At 37.0% G+C, this 19,214-nt stretch overlaps 3 protein-coding genes and 1 non-coding gene across 7 annotated transcripts; 1 reads left to right on the forward strand and 3 right to left on the reverse strand.

Moving 5' to 3' along the window:
* Window positions 1–838: 838 nt before the first annotated feature.
* On the reverse strand, window positions 839–4,827 carry LOC111472035 (probable glycosyltransferase At5g03795). Its single transcript, XM_023117723.1, has 4 exons — window positions 4,375–4,827; window positions 4,063–4,295; window positions 2,980–3,328; window positions 839–1,826 (listed from the first exon to the last, which is right to left on the reverse strand). The coding sequence occupies exons 1-4, from the start codon at window positions 4,633–4,635 to the stop codon at window positions 1,164–1,166; spliced, it is 1,506 nt and encodes a 501-aa protein (XP_022973491.1). The 5' UTR covers window positions 4,636–4,827; the 3' UTR covers window positions 839–1,163.
* Window positions 4,828–5,352: 525 nt separating this feature from the next.
* LOC111472033 (SUN domain-containing protein 4-like) lies at window positions 5,353–10,373 on the reverse strand. 4 transcript variants are annotated; one of them, XM_023117720.1, is made up of 6 exons: window positions 10,256–10,373; window positions 9,860–9,948; window positions 8,995–9,209; window positions 6,622–7,985; window positions 6,458–6,543; window positions 5,353–5,611 (listed from the first exon to the last, which is right to left on the reverse strand). In XM_023117720.1, the coding sequence occupies exons 3-6, from the start codon at window positions 9,155–9,157 to the stop codon at window positions 5,380–5,382; spliced, it is 1,845 nt and encodes a 614-aa protein (XP_022973488.1). In that variant the 5' UTR covers window positions 9,158–9,209; window positions 9,860–9,948; window positions 10,256–10,373; the 3' UTR covers window positions 5,353–5,379. The 4 variants fall into 4 exon arrangements, with proteins under 4 accessions (XP_022973488.1, XP_022973487.1, XP_022973489.1 ...); XM_023117719.1 differs by lacking the exon at window positions 10,256–10,373 and adding an exon at window positions 9,660–9,765; XM_023117721.1 differs by lacking the exons at window positions 9,860–9,948; window positions 10,256–10,373 and adding an exon at window positions 9,495–9,628.
* TRNAW-CCA lies at window positions 10,015–10,086 on the reverse strand. The gene has a single exon. It is a non-coding gene; the product is annotated as a tRNA-Trp (tRNA).
* Window positions 10,374–11,198: 825 nt separating the features above from the next.
* Window positions 11,199–14,568, forward strand: LOC111472027 (putative disease resistance protein RGA3). The gene has a single exon (XM_023117710.1). The coding sequence runs from the start codon at window positions 11,265–11,267 to the stop codon at window positions 14,535–14,537; it is 3,273 nt and encodes a 1,090-aa protein (XP_022973478.1). The 5' UTR covers window positions 11,199–11,264; the 3' UTR covers window positions 14,538–14,568.
* Window positions 14,569–19,214: the final 4,646 nt, after the last annotated feature.

The raw sequence follows: 19,214 nt of genomic DNA on the forward strand, positions 1-19,214 counted from the left end.
TGTGATGAACTCTTTGGTTTGGATCGTTGGTTACGTTCGCAACAATCCAATTATGATGCCCATATATGTGATTGAACTATTGACTAGTAATTGTAATAGACCTATTTTGATGAAATGCTATTTCTTTTAGGTTATATTGCCTTGAACGGTATGCTAATCCTTTGAATCCAGTACCAATGGGCATCATCCCTCCTAAAATAACGTTCTCTTTTAGACCTTTTAACCAGGAGAGCGACTTTTGCTAAAACTCGAGCAGTTTCTTTCAAACTTGCTTGGGATATGCAAAAATGAGTATTTAGAGATGCTTTCTTAGATCCAACTCACTCTTTGATATAAGATTAATCCAATGAATCGGTTTTACTTCAATTTAGAAGTTTCAAGAAACACAAGGTTTTTGTATTAAAAAATTATTCTCAAACTATATTACATGACTTTAAATAGGTCAGCACAATCAAACATTTTCAAGGCACTATGGTACTAAGATTCCAAAGATTTATCCAAGGCGTAGCTGAGGATCCCACTACTTGTCGTATTTGGTTTGGTATTGATACTGCGCATGACTTCGAAAGTCATGATGATATTACTGAAGAATGTCTTTATCAAAATATTTTTGCTTCACATTTCTCGAAATCATGATGATATTACTGAAGAATGTCTTTATCAGAATATTTTTGCTTCACATTTTGGGCCATTGGCAATAATTTTTTTGTGGACTTCCAGAAATCTCTTTCATGTAGCTTGGCAAGGTAATTTTGAAGCATGAGTATAAGACCCTTTACATATAAGATCAATTGCTCATGCAGTTTGGGATCCTCATTTGAAGCTTTTACTTGAGGGGTGCTCTTGGCCCAATCAATGACTTTGAATTAAAAGCTATTAAACGAAAATTGAAGAAAATAATACTTATGACATAAATAGTCTTAAATGGTAGATCGACTATTTATTACCTCTATTCTCTACTTGATATGCTACTATTATAAAAAAATTTGGGCTAAAAAATCTCTCTTCTCGTACATTCACTAGTAATGTAAATACCTCAATCTCTCTCTTCTCGTACATTCACTAGTAATGTAAATACCTCTTGAATCTTCTGTGTCCTACTTCTTATAATTAGTCCTTCGATACATGTAATGGATCAGTGGTTGGATTCATATCGATCTGACTTAATCTTGAATGTGTACGTTCAACCTTCTGAGCCAGATCGAATGAAGTATCATATGGAAAGCATCATATCTCTTGGGAGTTCCATTAATCACAAAGTGCCTCTGAACTTGCTTCACTCTCCTTTGCATTCTCAAGTACTGAGATTGAGATATCCCTTTTAGTATCTCTTTTATGTTTCCTATATCCTTCACTTCTATTTGCACACCAAATGAATTCCAATTCAAAACATCACTGAAAGGAGGAACATAGCTTTCTGATATCAACACAGGAACACATTCAGCATATATAGCTTCCACAACTCTTGGACTCGCTACTTCATACCCGCTTGGGCATAAACAAAACCGACTCTTCTTCAACATCGACTCGTATGATACTCCGCTTGGAAGCTCGTCGTAAACAACCACGTCATCGTCTTTTTCCTTCCACTTTTGCAATAGTAGGTGCCTTATGTGGCCGTGTAAACGACCTGCAAAGAATGCAAGAATAGGTCGACGAGATGGCGAGAGTCCCCCGAGAAGTCCATCGATTTCTCCTGTTCGAAGATGGATTTCAGGGAACGATGCGTCTTTAGAGGGATGGAAACCTTCTGAAACATTTGCATTACACAATACCCTGATGGAGTTGTTGAATAAATACGGAACGTATGAGGTGGTTCGTGGCCCCTGCGATGAAGAAAAATAGTTTAGATCGAAGTCAATGACTAATTTAGAGGATGATCATGGGTTTATAAGTAAGAAGTACATCTCCATTGGTATGAGACATTTGGGGAAGCCCAAAGTAAAGTCACGAGAGCTTATGCTCAAAGTGGACAATATCATACCATTGTGGAGAGTCGTTATCGTTATTTCTAACATGGTATCAGAGTCATGCCCTTAACTTAACCATATCAATAGAATTCTCAAATGTCGAACAAAGAAGTTGTGAGTCTCAAAGGTGTAGTCAAAAGTGACTCAAGTGTCGAACAAAGAGTGTACTTTGTTCGAGAGCTCCAGAGAAAGGAGTCGAGCCTCAATTAAGGGGAGACTATTCGAGGGATACATAAACCTCACGGGAGGCTCTATGGTGTATTTTTTTCAAAGGGAGGATTGTTGAGAATACATCTCCGTTGATATGAGGCCTTTTGGGGAAGCCCAAAGCAAGGCCATGAGAGCTTATGCTTAAAGTGAACAATATCTTACCATGGTGAAGAGTCGTTCTTCTTAACATGGTATCAGAGACATGCCTCTTAACTTAGCTATGTCAATAGAATTCTTAATTGTCGAACAAATAAGTTGTGAGCCTCGAATGTGTAGTCTAAAGTGACTCAAGTGTCGATCAAATGGTGTACTTTGCTCGAGATCTCCAAAGAAAAGAGTCGAGCCTCATTTATGGGGAGGCTATTTGAGGGCTACATAAACCTCACGGGAGGCTCTATGGTGTACTTTGTTCGAGGAGAGGATTGTTGAGGATACATCTCCATTGATATGAGGCCTTTTGGAAAAGCCCAAAGTAAAATCACGAAAGCTTATGCTAACATATCAGAACCATGCCTTTAATTTAGGCATGTCAATAGAATCCTCAAATATCGAACAAAGAATTTATGAGCCTCGAAGGTGTAGTCAAAAGTGACTCAAGTGTTGAACAAAGGGTGTACTTTGTTCGAGATTTTCAGAGAAAGAAGTCGAGCCTCGATTAAGGGGAGTATGTTCGAGGGCTACATAGGCCTCAGGGGAGGCTCTATGGTGTCCTTTGTTCGAGAGGAGAGCTTATACTCAAAGTAGACAATATCATACCATTATGGAGAGTCATTATTCCTAACATTCCAAAGCTGCTTACCCAATCATGACACGAAAGCATGAAATGGTCAGCACCGAGGCTACGATTCCAAAAAGAATGCTTGTTCGAGATGACATTGATATAGTCTTGGACTGCAACGCCAATGGCATTAACATCATGAGAGTTTGGTTCATAGAGATATTGAACCAAATTGACAACGCTGAAAGGGAGGAAATAGAGAAGGGCTTGATCAGGGTCATTGGTTGTGTATGAGTTTCCCTTCTCCATTTCATGAATGAACCTTCCTTCTGTGGAGTATATGCTCTTGCATGGACCTTCATGGAACATTGGTGGCTCTCCTTCCTTGTATATGTATATCTTCAAAAGCCTTTCCATTTCTAGGTAGCTCCTGCACACGAACCCGAACCCGATGAAGTTATATGTTCTAGTTCGGGTTTGAGTTTAGTTTTAATTTAGACTCTAAACTTTAAAAAAATTCATAGATGTTTACTAGATTTCTCTACCACCGATGAAAATTAACAAAGATTTAATGTAAGCGTTAGTCATGGTTACAATGAGAGATCTTGGCCCTGAGTAGAGGTAAGGTCGAGCTAAGTGACTTGGCTTAGTGTACAGGCAAGTCGGTAATGTCGCAGATGATTGAAAATGCATGCGCAAGCGGCGTGTGTGGTCGAACAAGCTTGAATTTTGCACAAGCGATGTTCGGTTGGTGAAGACAAAACTCGTCTACGGTCCGATGAAACCACAAAACCGGGGTGAAAAATATATTTGGGACTTGATTCCCCTTAAGGTTGGTCACGAGTGTGTCAAGATCACGACGCCACATGGTTGAAAAAGTAGGACCATATTGTCATTTAAACTAAACAATAAAATCCAAATTGAAACCGAAATTGAGACACATAAGATTAAAATTGTCATGTAAACTAAACTATAGAATCCAAATTGAAACCGAAGTTGAGACACATAAGGCTAAAATTATCATTTAAACTAAACTATAGAATCCAAATTGAAACCGAAGTTGAGACACATAAGGCTAAAATTGTCATTTAAACTAAACTATAGAGTTCAAATTGAAACCGAAATCGAGACAAGTAAGGTTAAAATTGTAATTTAATCTCGTACCTGTGGAAAGCATTTGGGTTTCTATATATTGGACCTTTAGGAACATAGTCAGGATCATCATGTACAGATGTAAGGTTACGAACTCGACCCGCTTCTCTTATGTTTGCTCTTGCTCTTCCCAACTTCACCTCTATTTTCTTCAACTTACTGTATCTCTCAACTCTACTGATCCCCCGAGTTGCATCTTTTCTCTTACGTTCTTTATTTTCAGGTACCGTCTTTTGTGATCCTTCCTGATGATCATGATCCAAGCCAACGAGGTTACAAAAGGTACGAACGAGTTAGATTTGCGACGATAAATTTTATACTTACAATGGGAGAGGAAAAAGAGTGTCCCTTGAGGTCCAGAGCAGCTGGGTCAAGCAAGTGAGGAGCAAAACTTGAGAAGACCTTATCCAAGCCAGTCGTCCAAGGAATCTCCAAATCAAGCTTACAAATTAGAGAAACAAGTACAAGAGAAGGAAGAAAAATTAACACAAACAAAAATGGGTTAAAAGATGAGAAGAAGAATGGCTTCTTAGAATGCTCCATTTCTCCTTCTCCATGCCTTTGATCTGCCATAATCATCATCATAAGTGATACTATGCTTGTGAATGTGTGCTAATAACTATAATGTTCTACAGCTCATAAAACATAAGATTCATTGCTTCTTTGTGAGTCAATTCCTTGCTGAAAATGAGGGAGATTCTCAATTCTTGTTATGAATGTTGTTTGCATATAGCTCGATCTTCCTATTATTGTATTTTCATTCTAAAGAGCGGTACTATATTAAACATAATAATCATTCATTCTCCTGTCTAGTAGCGTACGTGTTCGTATTTATCGTGAATGAATAGGGATATCCCCCATGCATAAACACATAATACAACTCCGCTAGCATCTTCTTCATATCATAACATTGTTCACATTAATTCTTAGAACATTTATCATATCTGTGAAGGTCTCTAAGAGGAAAACAAAACACCATTTATAAGGGTGTGGAAACCTTCTCCTAGGTTGTGTTTTAAAGTCTGGAGGGAAAGCCCAAAAGGAAAAGTCCAAAGAAACAATATCTGCTAGCGTTCAGCTTGGGCCGTTACAATATCTTTCATATTAGTTGTTGTTTTACCTGTCAATAATATCATATCATTCATGTAACATATAAGTCATATCACGTTTTCATGCTTTTAGACATAACAATTCATATCATGCATATCGTTTATCATAAGAGTCACATAATATATCCAAACCCTCAAGTTCATCTGAATCAGAAGGGCCTTTAATTAAAGCTGAGAAATTGGAGAAGGAAGATGGATGAAAAAAGGGGGCAATCCATGATTATAGAGACTGTATGAAAAGAATAATACAACAGCTCAAAAGTAATAGATACCAGGAAGGGCTTATACAACAAAATTTCCTGGAACTATTTGTTCTCTCACGTACTCTAACAACAATATGCAAAAATAATCTTAAAATAGCAAACCATGAAAAAATGATGCACACAACAAAAACAACTATTCCTTTGTTTTCCAGAGAAGTTTGATTCTTCTGGACCCTTTCAATCTCAGATCTGCAAAACAAAATAGAAGCTTTCAGCATCTTCCACCACTACAAGAAGATTTCTACAAACAGAAATTTGTACAGTTCTTGAAGGTAACAATGATTCCCAAGTCTTTTATTTCCCCAAAGGAAATGTTAGGTAAGAATGATGAAGAAATGAGAACATTTGCCTGGAATTTTATTGGATACGATACATGAAAAATAGTTTGAAGAAAGTAGGAAGGAAAGTAATAAACAAAGAAAAACAATTGTTCTTATAAGGAAATATCTTTGTTGTATTCGAAAAACAATATTTATGCATTTTCTCAACGAGCATGAGCAGGAACATCAAAATAAAAGACCGAAGACATGTTCATGGCACGGAACGAGATATCCAGCAATACGTGAGATGATTTGATAGGCTGCCAGCAAAAAGAGTTTACCGACCGCATAACAATTCATTCTTGTGTGTAGCGTGTGGGACCATGTCGCCTGAGTGATAATAGTACAGCCGCTCATCAAATATCAAAGAAATACTTAGATCTCACTTCCCTTCCCTCGTGATCAATAGCATTTTCAGAAGTGTTTTTAAAAGTACCAAAAATGAAAAAAAGGGGGAAAAAGTTTTCAAAACAAAAGAAAAGGTAAAAAAAAAAAAAAAACAATTTCCACAAGTAAATATCATAGCTATGAGTAACGAAAACTTCATGAATAGCTTACACACTCTTTGATTAAAAATACTTCCCATAACTCCTTTCAAAATATGGTTTAGACAGCCACTACAACACTCAAACTACTGCATAAAAGGACTGTTTTGATAAAAATAGAACATAGGAACAGTGTGTGTGTGTGTTGGGGGTGGAGGAGTGTCAAAAACCTGAGAATAGCATTATGCCTTTGCAGACCATCCAACTGCAAGGAAACAGTGGACTTCCAAGACATGAGATCATGAAGATCTTTATCCTGCATTGACAACAAACCGATGTTAATTGGCAATGTTATTAATAGAAGATGAATTGAAAGGAGAAGAGTATAACATACTGTGCTATCCTGGATTTGAAGAATATTTCTTATATCCTCACGGGTCTTCTCAATAAGTAAACCATTATTTCCTATATCTTTGTCGAACTCTTTGAATATATTGCCATATTTGGAAGTTGAGTCCTCGAGATACCGCTCCAGAACAGATAGACTTCGGTCTAATGAACGAACTTTCTGTGTCAAAATTTTGAGAACAGTGTCACCAGGCATTCTGCCAGGTTGTTGATGGTGCGATTCTTCGACCGGATCAGGTATAGTACTCTTTGAAAGTTCTAAAACAACATCATCTTCATCACTTTCCTCATTAGCAAGAGATTGAGACTCTCTACGATGTTGTTGTCCTACATCATTGGGTCCAGGCTGGGACGGAGTTACTCGCTTATCGATAGTAGCTTCATCTGATATAGAGGGTTTATGTTGAGCAGATATCAAATCCTCTAGCATCATTTCAACAGCATCCATTCCGTAAACTTCAACCGTGCTGAGTGTGCAATAGAATTCTGAACCATAGTGGGTAAGAAGATTCAACTTTAAGTACCTCACCCATTTCGGGTCTTTGAGAACGAATCTATGTGCATGCTTTGCATTTGGAGCAGTGAAATTCCCAAGCTTGAACCAAACATCTGTTGGATAAACCAAACTTCCATGTAGCTCGAATTCTTTCAAGTTAGAAGAATGGTGCTCAAAATTAGCAATTTCGATTGTTACTACCAAGGTTTCTTCTGAAAGTTCTATGACAACAAATTTCTCTTCAGCAGAACATGGATTTCTGAGGTACTTATCTTTGTCCTTGCCTAAGATGTTAGAAGCTCCTTTTGCTTCCTTGTTGAAAGCCAACACCTTTGCTCCCTTTGAAGCTGAAGCGTAATTGTACTCAGCACCACCAGGTTCTACTCTATGGATAGTATTCCCAGCCTGACCAGTTTCATCCTTAGTCCGAGATGTAAAGACTCTGCTTTTGAATTCTTCAAGGCCCAGTAGAACAGTGTCTGACGAGATATCTACCTTGAGAGGTTTACTTTCAGATTTTACTCTGGCACTCGAGCTCTCAGCCTCAGGCAACCCCGTAGCAGCTAGTACATGACTGCTACTTTCTTCACTTGAAAGCATTTCATTGTCAGAAGCCTGGCTCGTAGAATCAATTGAGCACGAATCGTTTAAACGACTGGTACAATCAGTTTCTCCTTTCGAAGGTTCGTATAAAACGTCATGGCTTGTAGCATCATTTGAGCACGAATCGTTTAAATGACTGGTACAATCAGTTTCTCCTTTTGAAGGTTTATATAAAACGTCAGAGTCCTTGTTACTTTCCAATGTAGATTCATTTGAAGTAGATACACCATCAGGAAGTAAAACTGATCCGTCTGAAACACAAAGAAAAGAAGGCATAGATAATCAATCAGTAATACTATTCTGGTGAATAAATCATGAATCGGTGATTATTAGTGTAGAAAATCCATATTTAACATTTAATTTAGCCAATTTGGTGATGAATAACAAAGCCAAATCATTTCAACAGTTCCAAACTAACTTAAAACAAGTGCTTACTCCATTAAAGTTTCCACTAAGAATTGTCTCTGTAATATAATTTCAGGAAACAAAGTACTTTGCAGGGGGTTACTCAATTATATCCTTTGTGCTGTAAGGTTACTAAGCTTACACTATGATATCCACACAGACGTACTGCGCATTGTATCATTATGCTCAAACTTCATTAGAGAAGGACTTTCATTATTTCTTTAAACAAAGAACGATCAAAACAATCAATTATATGATTATATTTCCCACTGGTTTTACCCTTAAGTACGAAAAGACAAACTGTATTGTCTTCTTTTTATATGAATGTAAGAATATAGAGCATCATATTCCAAATGGGAATATTAAATAAATCAAAATCTTCAACTTGTCAGCGTTAAGAAAATTCACAACAAGATAATGGTAAACTAAAACAAACACCAGAATTTAGTTTGCAATATAACGGGCGTGAGATCCCACATCGGTTGGAAAGGGGAACAAAACATCTTTTATAAGAGTGTGAAAACTTCTTCAGACGCGTTCTCGGAAGGAAAAGCCCAAAGAGGACAAATATTTGCTAGTGGAGGTGGACTTGGAGTGTTACAAGGGGAACAGAACAATTTGGAATCTCCTATAAAGCCAATGCATTGGAAAATAAAAGAAAGGATAATAGAACGGCATAGTTACTCAAAACGTTTCGAACGGCATAGTTACTGATAAAAGCCAATTGAAAATAGCTCAGTCAGGATCAGAAATCAAAAGTGAGTGGTGTAATCGGATAGTGTAATCAGTTTCAATACATTTCTGAACTGAAAACAATCTTTACTATGGAAATCAAATGATTTGATCAAACCGTACCTTGACAGCCATCCCCACGGATGAACCATAAGCTAAAGAGGAAGATAAGTCCCCACAGAACAAAGACCAAAGACAGAGAAACTTTGTACAAATGATTCCGTCCACTAATACACACTTCAACAGCTCTTCTATCACGAAGAAGAGCTCCAACACGTCTCCGCATTGCACATCAATTCAAATCACTGATTGCTCAAGAACTACAAAATGATGCCTAACTGCACAAGGAAAAGAGGGAACAAATCCACGTTAAGATCAAATTCCAAACACCAAAACAAGAACGAGCAATTGTCGGTTTCGATACGAATCAGAGTCCTAAATTCACATCTAGAGAATAGTAAAAGCAAACAAAGGGGCAGATCCCACTGAAAAACCCACGATCGAAGCTCCAATCAATCACCCAATACCAGATCCATTTCAAACTAAAGAAAAAATCATTACAGAAAACCCCAGAATTCAAATCACAGGCATCTATCTAGAAACAGAGAACATCAATGACAAACCTAGTTTCAAAATCAATTAACTACCAGAGAATTTTCCAGATAGGAAGGGAAGAAGCAGATTGAGAATCCAAAGAAATTGAAAATTGAGAATAATTGGAAGAAATAAGGGAAAAGCAACAAGCAGGGAAAGTCCAATGAAACGCCATAGATTAAAGCGAAATATACCGCGTGGTTGCCGCGTCATCGAGGAATTGTCAACGATTATGGTAATTAAGTAAACAGTGTTAGATTTCATTCCGCGAATGTCTGCTTTCTTTGATTATACTTCAAGCTTTTTTTTGACGAAGAACACCATAACTTAACGTTTTCAAGATCGACATTGATCCAGAGAAAGAAACAGAGAGAGAATCTGAAAGTTTCTTTACCTTCATGTCCATTTTTTTCCTTCGCTCCTGCTGGCTCTTGATCAGCTTCCATTTCTTCCCTCTCGATCTGGCTCCCTTGCTGTTCTAATCTGTAAAGAGGGTAAAATTACGACACGATTGGAAGAGGACAAAAACGAAAAATTTCTAAAAAAAATTGAACCCGACGTGAATCGAACACGCAACCTTCTGATCTGGAGTCAGACGCGCTACCATTGCGCCACGGATCCAATGTTGATATAAATCGTTTATTAAAGTAAATAATTTTAAATAGTTTCTTAACATTTCTAGTAGGATATAAAAAAATATAAAATAAAAAAAAATACAGAAGAAAACATTTAATATTAGGATAATATTAGGACAATTAATTGGTAACATTTAAATATTCATACTCGCTACCTCAAGTTTCGATAGAAGCTATCTCGGGCGTTGCAGTCGAATGGTCGTCATGCTCCTAATTGGTCGTATTTTTTTATTCGGTTTCAAAACATGATTCCTTCTCAATTTTATCTTTTAACTATGGTACCACCAATATTTATAGTAGTAGATGGGGTGAAATGTAAGTTTAGGTTGTGTAGCCGCGTATGGGTTGCTTGTCACAAACTCAACTTTATTCCTTCATGCGAGAAAGTGAAGACGAGAACGGAAGAGTCATTCTCCAACACGTTCGTGGTGTGTCTAAGAAGGATGTAGAGGAAGAATTTTAAGGTATTGTAACGACAAGTATGATTGTTGATGTAACACCCGAAGTAAGGTTAAAAGTATTGTAATGAAAAGTATGATTGCTGAAGTAATGTTAAAAGTATTGGGATGACAAGTATGATTGCCGAAGGACAAAAATGTCATTTTTCTAATTTTCACGGAATTTCTCAAATTTTTAATTCATGAGTAGAAATTATAACGAGCTCAAAAACGAGAAAAAACAAAAAGACGGGGAAATAATTTTTAGAAAAAATTATAATAAAATATTCATAAAATGACAAATTACCAAAATACCCCTAAATTTCGAGATAATTATGAAAATAAAAAATTATAATAAAATATTCATAAAATGACAAATTACTAAAATACCCCTAAATTTCGAGATAATTATGAAAATACCACATACCGTGAGTAGTAATTAGAAAATTGTTTGAATCTCCATTTTCAACGCATCCAAATATCAGAAGAGACACCGTTCATCACATCCAACTATCAGAATTCAAATTGGAGGTCGGTTGTTCATCCGAGAAGATATTTCTGATAAAAAAAACTAAATCTCTAAATCACAATCACGACCGACTTGGATCAAAAGTACAATTTTCATACTATTTGGAGCCCACCATGTTAGATAAGGTTTATGTATGCTTTATTTTGGTGCACACAAATCTTCTCGAATTGCAAGCTTTGAGAATCCAAGAAGAAAACCATGGCAGAATTCCTGTGGACCTTTGCTGTACAAGAAGTGTTGAAGAAGACGGTGAAGCGGGCGGGTGAGCAGGTCGGCATGGCATGGGGATTCAAGGACGAACTCTCGAAAATGAAGGACTCTTTAGTCATGGCGCAAGCCATCGTAAGGGATGTTGAAAAAATGAAGGTAGACCTTGACTCCTTAAAGCTATGGGTGAAGAAGCTTCAAGATATCGTCTTCAAAGCCGATATTTTACTCGATGAGCTTGCTTATGAAGATGTTCGACGCAAAGTGGAAATTGGGAAAGATCGGATGGTACGCAATTTCTTTTCATTCTCCAAAAATTTCTTTGCTTTTCGTCTCAAAATGGTAAATGAAATTACAACCGTTACTAAAAAGTTGGATGAGTTAGTTTCTACAAAATGTCCTTTGGCATGTGTTGCTACAACATTTAACGAAACTGAAACTGATCTTAACCAAGTACGAGAGACGGACTCTTTTCCCGATGAAATTGGAGCTATTGGGAGGGAAATTGAAGTATCAAATATAGTGGATAAACTACTCGCTCTTAAGAATCAAGAAAGTCTGGTTGTTTTATCCATCGTTGGTACGGGTGGATTAGGAAAAACAACTCTTGTGAAGGAAGTTTTCCATCATGATATGATAAGGAAGAATTTCGATACAACAATATGGGTATGTGTATCTGATCATTTTAAAATCAACAAAATTTTGAGAGCAATCGTGGGATTCTTGAATCCAACATTTGGTGGCTCAGATGAAAGGGAACTCATACTTCGGGAGCTCAAAAGCCTGTTGAGGGTCAAAAAATATTTTCTTGTGCTCGATGATGTTTGGAATGAGGAACCCGTTTTATGGAATGAGTTGAGGGCTTGTTTACTAAAGATCAGTCAAAATGTTGGAAATGCTATAGTTGTGACTACTCGGAGTGATAAAGTTGTTGAAATTATGAAGACAAATTACAGACATCGTTTGAGGCAGTTATCGGACGATCATTGTTGGTCTTTATTTCAAAAATGTGCATTCGGAAGTGATTTATCAATAATTCCTGATGTGATTCGAGAACGACTTGTTAAGAAATTTGGTGGTATACCATTGGTTGTGAAAGTGTTGGGAGGAATGGTGAAATCATGCAAGAATGACGATGAGTTGCAATCGACTTTAGAAAATCTAGTGAGAATTGAATTACGAAAGGAAGATCTTATTTTATCCACAATCAAATTAAGCGTGGACCGTCTACCATCTTCCTCATTGAAACAATGTTATGCGTACTGTTCAAATTTTCCACCGGACTTTTGTTTCTACAAGGAAGCACTTGTTCAGATGTGGATAGCACAAGGGTTTATTCAACTACCCGATGGAAGCAATGTAACGATGGAGGATATTGGAGTGATGTATTTCGATATTTTGTTGTCTCGTTCCTTGTTTCAAGATGTTTTTAAGGATAACAGAGGAAAAATTATATACTGTAAGATGCATGATCATATACACGAGGTTGCATGTTCTATTTCAAATAATCAAAATTTGAGAAGGCACCTTGTTACGAATGGAAAATCAGAAGGTGATGAAGTTCTTTCCATCCGTCAAAGAAGAAGAATAGTTTACTGTTGTGAAAATGTACACTTTGATAATCGGGATATGATCATCAACTTCATCTACTTGCGCGTTTTAATTATTGATTATGGATTCATAACTGAATTGTCAGATACGATCGGTAAATTGAAGCATTTGAGGTATCTTGACATTTCAAAGTCTCGAATAACTACGCTCCCAAAATCTATCGTTTTGCTTTACAATTTGCAGACTTTGAAGCTTGGATGTGATGTAAAACTTCCCGTAAAGTTGAGAAAGTTGGTCAACTTACGGCATTTGGAATTTGATTTTGTTGGTCAACTTACGGCAGTTGGTCAACTTAAGGAAATGCCTAAACATTTAAGTCGACTGACTCAACTTCAAACGCTTTCTATATTTGTAGTTGGGTTTGATGAAGGACGTAAGATTGAGGAGCTTGGACCATTAAAAGACCTTAAAGGTAAATTAAGCCTTTTAAATCTCGAGCAAGTCAAAAGTAAAAAGGAGGCAAAGGCTGCAAATTTAGTACGGAAGGAAAATATTTCTGATCTACTTTTTGAATGGAGTGTTGAAAGAGAAGACTATGGTGACAATGATTTGAACGTGTTAAAAGGGCTTCAACCACACGAAAATCTTCGAGCATTGAGAATTCATAATTTTGCTGGTGAACTTCTGCCCAACTGTATTTTTGTTGAAAACTTGGTTGAGCTAAATCTAGACGGCTGCAAAAAATGTGAAACTTTACCGACGCTTGGACAGTTATCCAAACTTGAGGTTCTTAAAATTAACGAGCTCAGTGCTTTAAAAAGTATTGGAAGTCAATTTTATGGGAATTATTACGATAGCAGAACTTTATTTCCGAGACTGAAAAGACTTGATATTTTGCAAATGGACAGTTTAGAGCAATGGGAAGAAGTTGCTGCTTTGACAAATTCTACGGCTTTTCCTCATCTCGAAAGCTTAACTATTTGTTCTTGTCTCAAACTAACGAACATTCCAAATATTTTCACAACTCATGGTCAGAGGTTGGAAGCTGACACGGTTAATGCAAGATTGTTTTCAAGCTTTCAAAGTCCACCAAAGCTTAAATCTCTATGCATTTATAACTGTACAAGTTTGATAAAGCTACCAAACTGGTTGGAATTCTGTAGCTCACTCGTCGATTTGTGCATAGGCGACTTTCACAATGATATTTCCCCTTCAAATTTGCGCCCACCAAATTTGCAAAATATGCCGAACTTGTCATTGTTAAGACTCGAAAACTTTCATAACTTGCCCGAAGGGCTCGGTGGTATTCATAACTTGAAAACATTGATAATTGAAGGGCCAATGCAGGATTATGATTGGAGTGGATTCATACCCTTCAATTCACTCGAAGTTCTTGAGTTGCATGAAATAAGAACCGTTAATTTAACACATCTTCCTCGACAACTTATGTTCCTCACTAATTTAAGATCATTGTATATTAACAATTTTAATGGCCTTGAATCTCTACCAGAATGGTTGGGAAACGTTACATCTTTGGAGACATTAGAGTTATGTTTGTGCAAAAATTTGAAAAACTTGTCCTCGAACAAAGCTATGTCAAATCTAACCAAATTGAATCATTTGAGAGTGCTTGGATGTTCTCGGCTTGAAGTTGGTGAAGGTGGCGTTGAACGAGAAAAAGTTTCTCACGTACCCAATATCTTTGTACTATAACACAACTACTTTATGATGGTTTCTTTTCTTCGTACTTTTTTTTTTTTAATGTTTTTATTAGCGTAAGTACTTTTAAGAATTGTATTAATTTTGTTACTATATTAATTAATGAGTCGATTATATTCGCGTTTCCCATCTTCCTTCTACTCTTATCGTAGCTCTATTCTTTTTAACTTATTTTCCCGACACGCTTATTTCTTTTTATGGATTTTGATTTTTCTTGTTCTTTTTGTTGTTTTTTTATTCCGAGTTAACGTATTTCCTGTTAAAAGTCCAATCATTCTCGAAAATCTCGATGGGATTAGGTTTGCAGCGAGTTGAGCTTTAAGTGTAATTTGCAGGTTTTCATCCTCGTTAGTGCACTTCGAAGGCTCGATGCAATCGTTTTCTTGAAATATTCTTTCAGTGTGTCATCACCCCTTTAAATTGTAGCTACTACTCGAAATGACATTATGTCATAGAAAGTTCGATTTTTAGTGGAAACCAACGTAATTATTTAACCTACGAGTCCTCGAAATCTTGAAAGTAAAGAAATTTAGATGGTTTAAAATGTGTTTTAGTTTTCTTTCATACGAACCTAACAAATCAATATTTTAAACTAATATGAAATGTCTTTGAATTATTGTCCTAAGTTTTTGATTGGAACGAACATTTGGTATTGATTTTAAACTGTTAAGGATATTTAGTAATAAATTATAGTTTACCATATATATTACATTTGATATTTTATTATAAAGCAAATATCTAATATTTGCCTTATTATCATAGGTATCTTTCCATTTATTGTTATTTCTATTTATTACTATTTCCATATTCTTGTAATTTATTTGATTATAAATAAGACAACTTTCACACCACTAGGTGTGTGGATTAATCAAACATTCACATGGTATCAGAGCCCTTTCAGTTTAACAACCCTGATCCTTTCTTTTCAATGACTTTTGAATCCTCTAATCTTCTTCTCCACCACCCCTGCTGGTTTTGACGCCGCAGGGGTAGTCTTCATGGCTGCTGTAGTCGGAGCCGATTGATTACTCTTCGGCTCCACCTTATTGACCTCCAAATCACCTTTTGTCATACTCTGTACATACAACCTCACCTTTTCCAGCCAAATCGGTTTTCCCTTTGGCCAATATAGTCTCTCTCATTTTCTTCCCAATCAACCTTCATCCTTCACATAAACTCTAACCTAAACCTATCAACCTTTTGCAGAGATTTACCTTCGGAATCTGGGTGCCGCACTGGCCTATTCGCCAACCAAGTTGTTGCCGCCCTTTCTGCCAAAATTGGCTTCTTCGCCCGATGAGGCGACTCTTCCGACTGCCCTTCTCGCCAAAATTGGCTCCTTCGCCCAATGTGGCGACTCTTCCGGCTTCAACATTGTCTTTGTCCCTTGCTCTAGGTTTACCCTTCTACTTCTTGGGGTTAGAAATATTCTCACCAGAGCCAAGACAGCATCGTCGCTAAGCGACAATCCCTCTTCATGGGTTAGACATATTCTCGCCGAAGCCAAGGCAACATCGCCGCTGAGCGGCGATCCCTCTGCAATTTTTGATGGCCAAGAACCGGGTTTTTATCATCTTCATGAAAAGTGTTTCTCAACCTCTTTGAATTTTTCAGATTCAAGCTTCACGTTCGTTTAAATCCGACGCTTAGCTTGCGGTGGGGTGTTAAGGATATTTAGTAATAAATTATAGTTTACCATATATATTATATTTGATATTTTATTATAAGGCAAATATCTAATATTTGCCTTATTATCATAGGTATCTTTCCATTTATTGTTATTTCCATTTATTACTATTTCCATATCCTTGTAATTCATTTGATTATAAATAAGATAACTTTCACACCATTTAGGTGTGGTGGATTAATCAAACATTCACATGGTATCAGAGCCCTCTCGGTTTAACAACCCCGATCCTTTCTTTTCAATGGCTTTTGAATCCTCTAATCTTCTTCTCCACCACCCCTGCTGGTTTTGACGCCGCAGGGGCAGTCTTCATGGCTGCCGTAGTCGGAGCCGATTGATTACTCTTCGGCTCCACCCTATTGACCTCCAAATCACCTTTCGTCATACTCTGTACATACAACCTCACCTTTTCCAACCCAATCGGTTTTCCCCTTGGCCAATATAGTCTCTCTCATTTTCTTCCCAATCAACCTTCATCCTTCACATAAACTCTAACCTAAACCTATCAACCTTTTGCAGAGATTTACCTTCGGAATCTGGGTGCCGCACTGGCCTATTCGCCAACCAAGTTGTTGCCGCCCTTTCTGCCAAAATTGGCTTCTTCGCCCGATGAGGCGACTCTTCCGACTGCCCTTCTCGCCAAAATTGGCTCCTTCGCCCAATGTGGCGACTCTTCCGGCTTCAACATTGTCTTTGTCCCTTGCTCTAGGTTTACCCTTCTACTTCTTGGGGTTAGAAATATTCTCACCAGAGCCAAGGCAGCATCGTCGCTAAGCGACAATCCCTCTTCATGGGTTAGACATATTCTCGCCGAAGCCAAGGCAACATCGCCGCTGAGCGGCGATCCCTCTGCAATTTTTGATGGCCAAGAACCGGGTTGTTAGCATCTTCATGAAAAGTGTTTCTCAACCTCTTTGAATTTTTCAGATTCAAGCTTCACGTTCGTTTAAATCCGACGCTTAGCTTGCGGTGGGGTGTTAAGGATATTTAGTAATAAATTATAGTTTACCATATATATTATATTTGATATTTTATTATAAGGCAAATATCTAATATTTGCCTTATTATCATAGGTATCTTTCCATTTATTGTTATTTCCATTTATTACTATTTCCATATCCTTGTAATTCATTTGATTATAAATAAGATAACTTTCACACCATTTAGGTGTGGTGGATTAATCAAACATTCACATGGTATCAGAGCCCTCTCGGTTTAACAACCCCGATCCTTTCTTTTCAATGGCTTTTGAATCCTCTAATCTTCTTCTCCACCACCCCTGCTGGTTTTGACGCCGCAGGGGCAGTCTTCATGGCTGCCGTAGTCGGAGCCGATTGATTACTCTTCGGCTCCACCCTATTGACCTCCAAATCACCTTTTGTCATACTCTGTACATACAACCTCACCTTTTCCAGCCAAATCGGTTTTCCCTTTGGCCAATATAGTCTCTCTCATTTTCTTCCCAATCAACCTTCATCCTTCACATAAACTCTAACCTAAACCTATCAACCTTTTGCAGAGATTTACCTTCGGAATCTGGGTGCCGCACTGGCCTATTCGCCAACCAAGTTGTTGCCGCCCTTTCTGCCAAAATTGGCTTCTTCGCCCGATGAGGCGACTCTTCCGACTGCCCTTCTCGCCAAAATTGGCTCCTTCGCCCAATGTGGCGACTCTTCCGGCTTCAACATTGTCTTTGTCCCTTGCTCTAGGTTTACCCTTCTACTTCTTGGGGTTAGAAATATTCTCACCAGAGCCAAGACAGCATCGTCGCTAAGCGACAATCCCTCTTCATGGGTTAGACATATTCTCGCCGAAGCCAAGGCAACATCGCCGCTGAGCGGCGATCCCTCTGCAATTTTTGATGGCCAAGAACCGGGTTTTTATCATCTTCATGAAAAGTGTTTCTCAACCTCTTTGAATTTTTCAGATTCAAGCTTCACGTTCGTTTAAATCCGACGCTTAGCTTGCGGTGGGGTGTTAAGGATATTTAATAATAAATTATAGTTTACCATATATATTATATTTGATATTTTATTATAAGCCTTATTATCATAGATATCTTTCCATTTATTGTTATTTCCATTTATTACTATTTCCATATCATTGCAAATATTTGAATGTTTGATTAATCCATCACACCTAAATGGTGTGAAAGTTGTCTTATTTATAATCAAATAAGTTACAAGGATATGAAAATAGTAATAAATGAAAATAAGAATAAATGGAAAGATACCTATGATAATAAAGCAAATATTAAATATTTGTCTTATAATAAAATATCAAATATAATATGTATGGTAAACTATAATTTATTACTAAATATCTTTAACATAAACTAATATGAAATGTCTTTGAATTATTGTCCTAAGTTTTTGGTTGGAACCAACATTTGGTTAAGTCTAAATGCTTAAGATAATAGAGGATATTACTCACTAGATAGGATAAAAATGTCATCAGATCCTATAAGTAGGTTGCCGTATGTCATCCGACCCTATATATATAGTGAGAAAAGTCAATTTAGAAAGACTCTTATATTTTTGTGGGTTTCTTCATTTCTAATTTCTCAAACTATAAATTTGGTCTATGAAATTGAATCTAATTTGATTTTATTTTTTATCATTTCATTAATTTTGCAATTAATTCACCATCAAGAAGAGAAATCAAAGAAATCAAATGTAAAAAATTAAAATTAAATAATCATATTCGTGCTATAGCAACCACTTAAGATCAAATGGGGAAGAAATTGGTATCAAAAAGTTTTAAAATTTTCTCATTAGTATATCAAGAAAGTTTGAGCGTATGTTGTTGCACGTGATGGATACAAACGCCAATCTACACTTATAGCATGATGAATTGTTTCAATCCCACAAGCTTAGATTAAATCAATATGATGTTACTCTCATAAAGTATTCTACCTGGTTTAACAACAGCTACCCAATATTCAGGGGATCCTTTCCCTGAACCCATACGTGTTTCTGTGGGTT

Source organism: Cucurbita maxima, unplaced genomic scaffold (genome assembly GCF_002738345.1).
Source record: "Cucurbita maxima cultivar Rimu unplaced genomic scaffold, Cmax_1.0 Cma_Scf00063, whole genome shotgun sequence".
Classification (NCBI taxonomy): domain Eukaryota; kingdom Viridiplantae; phylum Streptophyta; class Magnoliopsida; order Cucurbitales; family Cucurbitaceae; genus Cucurbita; species Cucurbita maxima.